The 11,964-nt window shown below is 47.8% G+C and overlaps 1 protein-coding gene across 3 annotated transcripts; it reads right to left on the bottom strand.

The window, feature by feature from the left end:
- Positions 1-1,412: 1,412 nt before the first annotated feature.
- Positions 1,413-10,531, bottom strand: PDE6H (phosphodiesterase 6H). Of its 3 annotated transcripts, none has more exons than XM_052774695.1 (4): positions 10,411-10,531; positions 5,545-5,734; positions 5,240-5,280; positions 1,413-4,338 (listed from the first exon to the last, which is right to left on the bottom strand). In XM_052774695.1, the coding sequence occupies exons 2-4, from the start codon at positions 5,682-5,684 to the stop codon at positions 4,262-4,264; spliced, it is 258 nt and encodes an 85-aa protein (XP_052630655.1). In that variant the 5' UTR covers positions 5,685-5,734; positions 10,411-10,531; the 3' UTR covers positions 1,413-4,261. The 3 variants fall into 3 exon arrangements, with proteins under 3 accessions (XP_052630655.1, XP_052630656.1, XP_052630657.1); XM_052774696.1 differs by lacking the exon at positions 10,411-10,531 and adding an exon at positions 8,792-9,025; XM_052774697.1 differs by lacking the exon at positions 10,411-10,531 and adding an exon at positions 8,800-9,025.
- Positions 10,532-11,964: the final 1,433 nt, after the last annotated feature.

Raw genomic sequence — 11,964 nt, 5'->3', positions numbered from 1 at the left:
TGACAACCCTGGCAGCACTATGAGGACTGGGAGTAAGATTTCAAAGTTAAGCAGTCCAGTATGGGGAAATTCCAGTGTTGAGCACATTTATAAGCATGTGATACAATCTTTAATTTGAATTGCATGATCTTCTGTTCTTTTTTTTCCAAAGAAAAAAGATTTGCATCACAGTGGTGTGGAGATGCTGAAACAGACTGTTGGCTGGAATAACCTGCCTACCCTGAGTGATGCTCGAGCCATTCCTGTGAGGCATTACATAAATGCTCTCAAAATACATACTCATTGTTCCTCGGATCCCCAAGCTGAGGCCCTGGATCTTACTGTCTGAGTGAGATCAGACTCAGAGAGAGTGAGAGCCACTAATGAGTACTCGTAGCTGCAACCACAACCAATGACATCTGTATTTCAAACACCAAGACATAATGTTAAGTACTCTGGAAAATCAGGTACGGGAGACCTAAAGGTGATGGATACTCTTGACATTAATTTTTCTAACTCTCAAAATCCTGTTTATAAAATAGAAAAATGCCCCACAACACACACAGTGATATTGTCAGAGTACCTTTGTTAGTCCATACCATATTGATCAATACCATAGGAAAATGCGATAGTGGCTTGATACTGAGGTGCTGATTTGCAAACTGTTGGAAGACGGGAATCTTGCACTCAGCATCTTTGGATCTCCTGAAGAATCCAACTTACACTAAAGATTATTTTTTGATAAAATTGAGATTCCTGAGGTGATTTAGATATATTAGGGGAGGAAAAGCAAGACAAGTGCGTCTCACTTTTCCCAAAGTTCATTCTTCTTTTCTTTCAGGGGTTTAGGTTTATTTAAGTTTCTTGCTAGAGCCAGAAACTGAGGTCAGTGAGGATGGGACTCATCTTTGAGGGCACTCTTGATGTGCTACAGAATTTTCTAGGCATCAGCTAAACCAGGAGGCAATTGAACCTGACCGACTTGAAACCCCTATGAACATTTAGAAAGTTCATCGACAACAAGAAGTAAAAGGAGATGAGCATTTGCAGCTCTATCTTGCAGTCATAGCCATGAGAATGAAATAAGTAGCATTCACATCTCAGCCATTTTTTTTTGCTATAGGGTAGAAACATGCTGACACTCAGTTGCATAAAGAGTCCCAGAAGACATAACTGACCAAAAGATTTCAGCCCTAAGGAAGTCGCATGCACCATGCCTGGGAGAATACACCATCACTCAGGGAAAAACTGCTTCTCAGATGATATCACAGTTAGTCTTTATTGCCTATTGTTTGGAGATAAATAGCTGGTTTTCTCTCGTGAGGAGTGGTGAATGGCTTTCAGAGCTTTCCTCAGGAAAGGATTTTAGAATGAAAAGCTAAGTTATCTGCCTTTCTCCGGATATATTTTGAAAACAAGACAGACTACATTCCTAGCATTTTTAAAACATTTTTTATTCATTTTTATTGCTTTTGACTTGTTTTTATAGTAAAAGAACAAAGAATAGCATATTACAATGTATGTAGACTGAAGTCCTTCAATAAGCTACTTTAACACATTTGCTTTCTTGCACCATAGCCATCTCTCACTGTTTGAAAAATGGAAGTTTCTGGGGTTATAGCTCATTAGAAAAAGCTCAGAACCTCAGACAAAACAACTGTGAGGATGTTTTAAGACTCCTTCCAAGTCTCAAAATTCCTTACAAGTAAAGGAACGAATGTAGTCCCTGTTAATGAATAGAAAATATTTTTAAAATAACTAACAAACTATGTTGACTCAAAACATCTTCTGATACAGCTCATCAGCCAGGCATGAGACCTGGGGTATGTGTGCATTCCTGCTGGATGCCTCTAGGAAGGAGAATGGAGTAGGTCTCTGATGGGAGCTGGGGTTATGGCAATCAGATGTGGAACTACACCAGGACCCTCCCATTTGCTGAAATGTTTCAGTCCCTGGACTAAGGAGAACTTTGCTTTTACCCCAGTATTTTCTGACAGAGGATCTCACTATCTTTGGACTGCTTTCCCAAGGCCTGGGATGAAAGGGAGCAAAAGGGCTAATTCAAAGGTTCTCCTCTTGTTGTTCTCCTGCTTAAAAAAGGGAAAACTCAATGATAATAGAGGCAGCCGTCTTGCAGGATCCAAAACTGGATGCAGTGGGTCTTCTCCCAGATAGAAGAGGACAGACTGAGGAGGTGGAATAAGGATCATATGCTACAGGATGGTGTAATATGAGGGAAAGCACAAGAGCATTGACATAGGAACATTCACATTTAACCACAGAAAGAGAGAGCTAGCGTATGAGCTTGGAGAAAAATGAAATCAGTCCCCTACAGTAAAAGCTAAATAAAACATCATTTACATAAAGAACACTTAGGGAAAGAAGAAAAACCTTAAAAGGTGAGAAAGGTGGGAGAAATTGGGAATAAGTGGAAAGGACAGACTGCCTCTGCCCAAGGAGATAGCTGTGGGCTGCAATTAGCTAAATGGTACATGACTCCTGTGCTGTGATTGTGTTGCGGTTCTGAACTGCTTGTTGGTTTACTGCTGTTTCTAACGGCAGGAGTGCTGAATAATAAAAGCTGTACTCTGGACTGCCAACAGGAATTTCGTTTAGCTTTTGGTGCTGAAGCTGTATTGTAAATGAAACCTGCTAGCTCTTACCTCTGGAATAACAGTAGCGGATAACTATAGCACAGCCATGGATTTATAGCAATGCTTTATGCGTGGGGATTGATCTTTTAGGCAGGATTTGCTCTCCTCTCCATAACCACTCCATGCTCCCATGAACATGTTCAGCATAGGAAAGATAAGCTGGGGGGAGGCAGTTCTTATGCAATGAGGCTCATCAAGCTGAAGGCAATGATTAAAAATACCACCTCTTCTTATGAATGTTAGGTAGCTACAACAAAGCTCCCTCCTTGCCTCCAAACAAAATAAAAGCTCTTCCTTAATGCCAGGGCAGCAGGGAATCTCGGTGCCTTCCCCAAGCATTTAAGTGATTATGAGTGCCTCACCACTCACCAGCACTCAGGCTGCCGGAGACCAGGAGACACAAATCGATAGGGTTAAGTGGATTCGCCCTGGGCTTGCCTGCATATACACATGCTACCCTCCCCCTGCCTCCCCACCGGCTCTGCCGTCATCTCTCTCTGGGGAACCACCATTTGCCTGCTTGTCCAGTCAAGCTCCAGAGCCCGAAGTTGCCGGGGGGTGAAGAGAAAAGCCTTCCTGCTGATGGGGCAGGGTGTGAAGGGAGACTTGCCCCATGCTAAATACAAAGAAGAGGGAGCAATTAATGCGATACCGTCTTCTGCTAGATGAGGCGGGACTACTGGCACTGTCTGGTGACAGATCATAATGATCCTCTGTCGTCTTAACTGGCAGCAAACGTGCTGGGGAGCAAATGCCTCGTGTAAGTATGTATGGGCACGGGGACAGTGCAAGCGTCACACGGGGTGCCCATCGAAGGAAAGGAACACAGCGCCATTTGGAGTGCTGCTGCTTTGGAATTGCAGACACAAAGGAATGAATAGTAGGATTAATTCACTTAGCTATTGATCTCAGACACGCATATTTTCATTTAACATTATTGGAACAGCCAGAGTCTCATGGCTCATAGCCTGTGGGCAGTACAGCAGAGACAACATTTGCAACCCCTTTTCCCCATTTGCTGGTGAGGTAAATCTTAGCAGCAAATTCCTTATGGTGAACCCCTGGGGAAGGGTCTCCTACAGAAAAATAGCCTAACGTCTGGACTGGTGACTCTAATGCTGTTCTCTACAGATATACTCTCAGCAAATAATTGGTGGCCTGGATAACATGGGGACATATCCATGGAAATCCTATACAGAAAGTTGTCAGGGAGGGAAGAAAACAGAATGGGCTTGATATAATTAGGTCTGGACATACATGCACACCCATGCACACAGTATCTCAGCTAACCAGGGGAAAAGTTAACCAGGGGAAAAGTTCAAATACAGCCTCCCTCTATCTCCATAAACCTGAAGAGCAACGACAGTGGGAGAAGACAGAATATGGTTCAGGGAGGCATTAAGACATTTTTCAGTAGTTTCACCACATGGAGCATGAGGTCTGTTCAGGGTCCCAACTAACTTCTTTGCCAAATTAATCTGCAAAGGACTTTCTCATAACTAGCTCTTACAAAGCCACCCTGCCTGTGAGCAGGTGGATGTAAGGGCCAAAAATAAGTGTCAAAGGTGATGAAGACCATGCTGGGATCTGTGGAGTCACCAGGTGACACCAGTAGAGATGCTGGCACCTTAGATGATCCCAAATTGGGCCAGCTCATGCAGTTCCAGATGGCTGAAAGCTTCCCATGGGCAAATCACTGTGATATCTGCAAAAGACAGAGAATGAGAAATGGGTTCTGGTCACTGTGCTGCTTGGATTTCTTTCATATTAATAGAAAGGCTGATTTACTCAGGAAACATTAAGACAAATGAGATTCCACTTGAAGATTAAATGAGCAGATGAGCTCTTCAAATCTGGCACTACCTACCAGACCAAACCAGATTAGTGTATTTTCTCCTGTGCCATCTTTCTCTGTGAGCAAAAGCAAACCAGCATTTCCTATAGTCTCTTCAGTGACTGTGTAGACTGGTGTAAAAATTCATTCCAGTAATGAGGTTTCTTCTGTTCTTATAAACTACCTGTAGCCAAACTGTGATCTTGAAGATATGTGCAATCTTAAATCAGATGCTGAATAATTTGGTCTACAACATTCAGGATCTGTAACTCTTTGATAGGTGCAGTTGTTATTGATACCTAAGAAGTTCTGATTGGCTACAGCTCATCCAGCGTGTGTTTCTCAGTCCCAGATGGGTGCATAAAATTCTTAAAATTAGGATTCTCGTGATAACAGAAATACTTAACCAGCTGGGATTTAGTTCCTGTGATTTTTGGTATTAATAGCTTAGCATTTGGCAATTCTTTGAGAACCTCATTCTGCTGAAATTCTTAGGCAGAGCATTAGCAGAAAACAAACAAGCACATTTGCAGCCAAACGAAAGTATTCAGAAATTGAAGCGTGCCTAAATAGCCTTTCTGTCTCGTAGTGCATGTAAGCACAAGCATGACCGTGGCAGCTCGCGGAGGGAGTACGAGCCTTCTGTGGTGACCCTGAGAGCTGCAGAGATGCCAGGGAGACAGAGAGGCCACCCCAGAGTCCTCTCCTGTGCTGAAGCGTGACTGCACTTGCGTTAAAGCAGGGCATGACAACAACATCCCACAGGGCTTACCTGTGCCCAGTCCCTCCATGCCCGGGATGTCATCTCCAAACCTAGGGGAGAAAAGAGCAGGTGAGGGTGAATTTGGGCCAGCAGCACCCAGGAAAGGGCTGCTGCCCTGCACCCCCAGCCAGGGAAGAGCTGCGGGCGGGCAGCAGACGAGGAGAAGCAGCTCCAGGCAGGAGAGCAGAAGGCAGCGGGGCAGGGTGAAGCCTCCTGGCTCCTTGCCCAAGGGAAGATGGTGCCGCAGAAGCCCAGCTTAGCAGTGGGGAGCCACCGGACCGGCATGGTTTCTTTTCTTTCCAAAACGCCCTTACCCTTTTACTCCTTTTTTAGGGGGCTTGCTCTTGAACTGCCTCGTCTGTCTTTGCTTGAACTTGGGAGGCCCCTTGCGTGGTGTGGTGGGACCAGTTGGAGCATCTCCAGTGCTGAGGTTGGTGGCTGGGTTCTCACTCATCCCTGGGCTGCGGTGTGTGGCAGGCGCGTGCCTCTCTCAGATCCCTCTGTCTGCAAGATAACAGCAAGGACTGACAACACTCTGCTTATCACTTCTAGGTATCAGTAGTCAGATGACAGAATTACGGAAAATATAATTGTGACAGGATTAAAGATAAGGATAGTAAACATAAAGAAAGATTGTAATTCATACAAAGTAAGCAGGATAGCACCGTCTTTCATCTGGCATGCTAGAATTAGGAGGCCAAACAAAGGACACTTGAGCTAAGGACAAAAAGACACTTAACCCCATAGTGCAATGACTTGCAGAGTCACAGAGACCCACACCTTTTTTTTTCTCAGACATAGCTGGACTCTTGGAGACAGGTTGCTGCAGCAGCTTGCCCCGCAGTTTGGGTAAAATAGGAAGGTTAATGCCAATGTTTTTTTGTTTTCTAGTTAGCCTTGGAACAGCAGTGCTGATGTTTTTACTTACTGGTTCACAACATGACTACTAGGACCCACAAAGACACACTTACAGCTTAGAGAAATATCCTATCCTTGGGAATCATTATGATATACGTCACCTATTCTTATACTTTTGCCTAAGCGTTACCTTTTGGACACTGTTGGAGATGGGATGCTGAGCTACATAGCCCCTTAGTCTGGCTGGAGCTGCAATTTGGGCCTCATGTTTATCAATACCAAACTTACAGCACAGAATCTTTGAAAGATTGTAAAGAAGGCTAAGGCAAAACATTGGAGACTGTCTTTTAGGCAGAAATTAATTTCTCAGGATTTAGGAGAGTAAAGCCTGTAACTTTCCCCAGGATATGTCCATTTTGGTGTTTGTGAGCATTATATGGCATGCACTGACCTCTTCTGCACCACACTACACATGAGCCAAACTCCACTTCACAGGGGCTAAATAGTTATTAGGGAGTAATTCTTGTGTGGGAGACATCTCTCTTGCCTCAGAGGGCAGAACTGCTGCATTCAGAGCCCTTTGCTTCCTTCCCAGAGAGGACAGCAATAACTCTCACCAGTGCCCAAGGGGGACCTTCCAGCCCTTTATCTAATTTTGTGCTAATTAGTATGCTAGAATGGTCTGAGCAAGTGCATTTATGGACAAAAATAAATGCCATTTTTCACTCCCCTCCTTGAGGTCACATTCTTCCCCATGACCATTATATAACTCCTATCTCCAGGTGTTCATCCCCGTGCAGCCAGGCTGATGGAATTAACTTCAGGATTTGGAACTAAAGGCTAATCTCATTAGGTCACCATAGTGCTCTAGCCTAATCCCCAACATCACCTGCAGTGACACTCTAGACTTTTAATCTCAGAACTATAAATGCCATCAAAAATGTTTGGGTTTGGTTTTTTTTTTTCCTTACTCGGAAGACAGTTCATGTCTTTGACAGTCCTGAAATAGCCAAAGTGCCGGAAAGCAAAGCCTAAGATGCAAGGAGAAAGACCATCCAAGCAATCCTCCCATGTCACTTCCACATCAGTGCAAGGCGAATGCGTTCTGTATCTGTGGCAGTCTGGGAATACTTCACCCCTGACATCTTTCCATCTGTGCTGACAGTAGGATGGATCCTAATGACAGCACCTAGAGGCATGCTAGTTCTCCTGTCGCTTGTGGTTGGGCTCCTGTCTCAGCTGTAATATCTCGAGTAGGAGACTGGACAGGTTCCAGCAGCCCCAAATGGAGCAGCAGATGGTTGTGTCTGCAGCTGAAGTATGCACAGATGCTATTTCCCCGCCTGTAACACAACGCTTCCTAAGCACACACTGTGCCCACAAACACAGAGATCAGCTCAAATCGTGGAAGTTACTTATTTGGCTGCCATCTCTGCAGCACCTAAATAATCACCCAGTATTTACAGCTTTATCCTCACAGCACGGTGGCAGGACAGGCAAACACTGTCACCTTCATCTTTTACAGAATAGGAATGGAGGTGCAGTGATCGGTATGACCTGGACTGCACTGCTGGGAGGATTGACAAAATCTTTTGACTCACAGTTTTTTAGGGCCAAACTGAGACCTGAAGGTAGTTTGGCTCCAAACCAAAGAGAGAATTTGGTGCCTCGCTGTTACTCAGGACCAGTGAGGAATTCAGATGGTACTGCCCTACAACAAAATGCTTTGCATCAGAAAACTGCTGCATGGCATGTCTGCTAATGCCCTGAAATATAGTATTATGCCTCTGCCCCAGGTGCAGTTCTCATCAGTAGGGTGTCTGTCTCAGTGCTAGATACCCCTCCTGAACTACGAGTGGTACACATCCACTTCTAAGCACCATGTTCATCTGACACGCCAAGATACTTGACACCCCTCTCAAGGGCTACTCCCAAAAGTACAGCAGAAGAAACAAACCGGCTAACAGATATCCAACCCTTTGGGCTGGCATCCAAAACTTGTAAGATGCATTTGAGCTCCATCTCCAAGTAAGTTCCTGCTCTGCTTCACCAAGACCTGCTGTGTGCCAGCGTGGTACCTTAACCACAAAAATGTCTTTGAGGGTCGACTCCTCTTAGTTCCCTGAATCCATGCCTTGCCCCTGGCCTTCACTCAACAAAGAAATAGATAATGGGAAGACTCAGTCCTTGGAGTTTCCTTTTCCCCCAATCTGAAACAGTTGCATCCACCTACTAGCTACTTGATAACCCAAGATTTGGTAGGAAAAAGGATCTGCCCAAATCACACTTCATCCTCTCTCTGACCTGCATGAATTCAGGAAAGAGCACTCAATGAAACTAAAAGGGACAAATCTTTCTTCCTTACCAACCTCCTCTACCTATTCTCTCCATGCATCACCAAAAGAAATGGCAGAGGACAGAAAGCAGCCTTAATGACACATAACAGCCTCCGTCCTGCAGCAGGAATCAAGCTGCCCTCCCACCATTGAGCTGGTGGGACTGGCTTGCCATCACACGCAGGCAAAGATGTCTCCGCTCATGCTGGAGAGGGCCCTGCCCCGCAGCACGGGAGCTGCCCCAGTTCCCACACCTCGGGAACCAGCTGCCAGGCATGGGTCGGCAGGCACCCCGCGATCACAGATGCAAAAGAAACTCCCACGGCAGCTTCCCAGGGGAATTTCCCAGCCTTTCGCCTCCCCGTACCTGCGTACTTGGATAGTCCTTGGTACCACACCGAACAGATGGCTTGAGAAACGTCGAGGAGACTGAGTCTCCTTCTCTAGATCTCTGCAAGATGCTGCCTCCTCCCAGTGCTTCCTGGGCTGCCAGAGCTCTTCTGCTGCCGCTGGCACTGGGATGCAGCTCCCGGGGGAGAGCTGATGGCTGTGGATGCAAAGGCTGTTGAAGAACAAGATGTTCTTCCACGCACTTCCTCTGCCCCCTCCTCTGACAAGGTGTTAACTAATCACCCCTGACAGCATTTCTGCTCACTCCAGGGTTTAATCCTCTGGGTAAGAGCTTTGCTTGCGTCCGAATGCTAATTATACCTAATAGATGGTAATGGGCTTATCTCAGTTGCGTCAGATATCCCACCTCTGGGTTGCTGGCCAGGTTAATCATCCTTCTTTTAGTTTTCTTTGAACTTAAAGGGACTTGAATACTACTGACAAATGCTGACTCTTTAATCCGCCCTCTCCTTAATCTCTGATTCTCTGTGGAAAATTTCCCTGACAGATAATGCAGATGCCTTGCTTGACCTTCTTCAGACAAATTCAGTGTAGGAACTCATCTTCCCCTGTCTGAAACGTTCAAAAATACAGACTCCTCCGTGTGCACTTGTCTTCGTGGTGCCTCAGGGATGTCAGACACAGAACCCCCATGAGCCGTGGCCTGCCATGCAGGGATACACTGGGAGTAGACAGCAAGCAGGAGGAAATATCCTTGTTTTCACATTCCTTTTGATGGGGTTCTTGCATGCTCAGCTCTTGACCTCACGAGAGCCACTAGCATCATTCTTGCAGCCAGGCTTTCGTCAGGGAATATTGTATCCAGTGTAAGATGCCTGTGAGGAGCCTCACAGCTCCAGTCTCAGTTGCTTGAGCTGGCTAATCACAGTGATGGAAAAAGTCCACGCAGGTTCAGCACTTTCCGTTCCTGTGTTTTACACAGGATCTGAGAGCCTCCGTTCTAGCAGCAGTTTTAAGACCAAGAACCGATGAAAGAGGATGCGCTCTAAAAGCCAGAACTCATCTCAAGCAGAACTACATTCCCACAACTGCTTCCCGGGTGGGGATCATTGGAATGACTATCCCAGCTGAAAGAAGGGATTCAGTAACGCCGGAGGTACAGCATCACACGGTACAAACTCCCCACCGATGTGCCCCGCATCTACGGCTGGGCGCCGGACCACGAAACACCAGCTGCCTGTCCCGACCGCTCCTCAGGAGCCCCCCCAGCACTGCTCAGCCAGCCGAGGACAGGAGCCGCGGGGGTGCCGGGGAGCCCCGACCGAGGGGTGCTGGGCACGAGGAACCGAGCGGCCCCGCGGAGGGCAGAGCTGCTCGCACGGCCAGGGAGCTTTGAGACGAGGCACTGCTCCAGCACTTGCCCTAATAGTGAGAGGAAACAGAAAACGACCACGCGAGAACCACGACTCCCTCTCTTAGCTACTGGGTCTGTTCACGCTCTCCAAGCACAAACATCCGAATTTTCCCACCCTGGGGTTTTATCAGGACTTTTCTCTCCTCTGGGTTTTGCAGCCGGTTCCCCTTTCATCTCCCTGCCACCCTCATTATTGCTTTGAGCTGCTGGGAAATACTCACAGTGCCAAGGGCTCCTCTTGCAAATCATCCAACTCCCAGCCTGCGTCGAAAGGGTCTCGAGGTGTCCTTTCTCCTCTAGATATACCCTGCTACCAGGTGACGTCAGGGTGCCGACCGTGGGCAGGCCCCCGCACGGTGCAGGGGGGGGACGTGCGGGGAGCGCCGTGACCTCGGGGCTCTGCAGGCACAGCTCCGGCGAGGTCTGGGGGAGCAGCAGAGCCGCGACACCCTCCCGAGGGGTGATGTGCCCCTTTCTGCAAGAAGAGGTTGTGGCTTCTTTGGTGCTCCTTGGGGGGAGGTCTCTAGAGAAGCAAAGAGGAATAAAGAAATCACCTGCCCTTTGAGCGATGCCGCTGCTCGTGAGCGCACACACACACGCCTGCACATGCAGGGAAGGGAGGAATTGGTCCTAATCCCCCCAGGTCCCTCCCCTGTGCTGGTGAATGCATGGAGAGGCTTCCAGCAAACTTCCCAGCGGTGCCGCAGGGGACAAGACGCACCTCACAGAGCGGTGCACGCAGTCAGCCCGGTGCCGAGAGGGCTGAGTCTGTTCAAGGGAGTCATAAGAAATGCTGCTGGAGTGCTGCACAGGGCCCCGGTGAATATTTAATTGCATCCAGCAGATGGGATGGCAGGGGAAGAAGGGAGAACCTTTGTGTTGCACGTGTGTGGCCAGCCGGTGGGGTGGCCAGTCGCGTCTGGGACCCGAGGCGCTGGGCTGAGGGTACGAGCTAGGTCACGTCTGGGTACCGGTAGCATTGCTACTGTGAGGGGCTGTCTGAGAAAGAGAAGAGCTGGTGCCTCAGCCCAAACTCCAAGCCAACAAAACTCCATGGATGGTAATGCACACTGTTTTATCAGGTGCTTTGTATCTCTGATGTGTTATAATAGCCTGTTGTGACTGCCTGGGAGATGGGTGTCAGAGATGTGGAAGAAGTGAGCGGAGTCTCAGGATGAAAAGAGAAGGTCCAGGGCCCTGCTAGAAGGTGCTGGAAGATCGTCCTCATCCTCAGCTGCAGCAGCACCTCAGTCACAGGCTGTAGCTGTCTGGCTTGAGGCATAACCACAGGGTTAACAATCCCGTGGGGTCTGTTGGGTCTGGGGAAGCACCGCTCACTTACCCTTGTTGAGCAACCAGCGCACAACAAGAGATCAGGGCTGGCAGGGCCAAAAATGGTCCCAGAGAACAGAGCATCAGAGCTAGGAGCATCAGAGTGGTGCAGAAGAAACCAAGGTGTGGGTCTGTGTAGTGATGGACGGGCTTCGTCTTTGGGTGAGGCTGGAGGAGGGGGTTTTGGAGCAGCCATGGCAGCCAGTGTGACCGCACTTGACCAAGAAAGGACCGGCTCTTTCTGACGTGACAGACCCTGGCAGCGGGCACCAGTCCAGCACCGCTCTGGTGCTGAGCAAAAGCCCCATAGCCGAGGCCTCTGGCCTTTCAGATGGCTGAAGTTAGATGAGATAAATCCTTCAGCGAGACTCTTAGCTTACATTTAAAAAAATCGATAAGGTCCTAGCCCTTGAGTGGGCACAGAGAAGCTGGGAAGTAAATCC

Source organism: Harpia harpyja, chromosome 23 (assembly GCF_026419915.1).
Source record: "Harpia harpyja isolate bHarHar1 chromosome 23, bHarHar1 primary haplotype, whole genome shotgun sequence".
Taxonomy (NCBI): domain Eukaryota; kingdom Metazoa; phylum Chordata; class Aves; order Accipitriformes; family Accipitridae; genus Harpia; species Harpia harpyja.
The sequence above is the reverse complement of the archived record's forward strand: the minus strand, read 5'-3'. Positions and strand labels throughout refer to the sequence as shown.

Coding starts and splice junctions, on each gene's coding strand:
- PDE6H (XM_052774695.1), bottom strand. CDS start 5,684: ATGAGTGAGAACCCAGCCACCAACCTCAGCACTGGAGATGCTCCAACT. Junction 5,281..5,544: donor CCTAAAAAAGGAGTAAAAGG/GTAAGGGCGTTT, acceptor TTTCTCCCCTAG/GTTTGGAGATGACATCCCGG. Junction 4,339..5,239: donor CATGGAGGGACTGGGCACAG/GTAAGCCCTGTG, acceptor TGTCTTTTGCAG/ATATCACAGTGATTTGCCCA.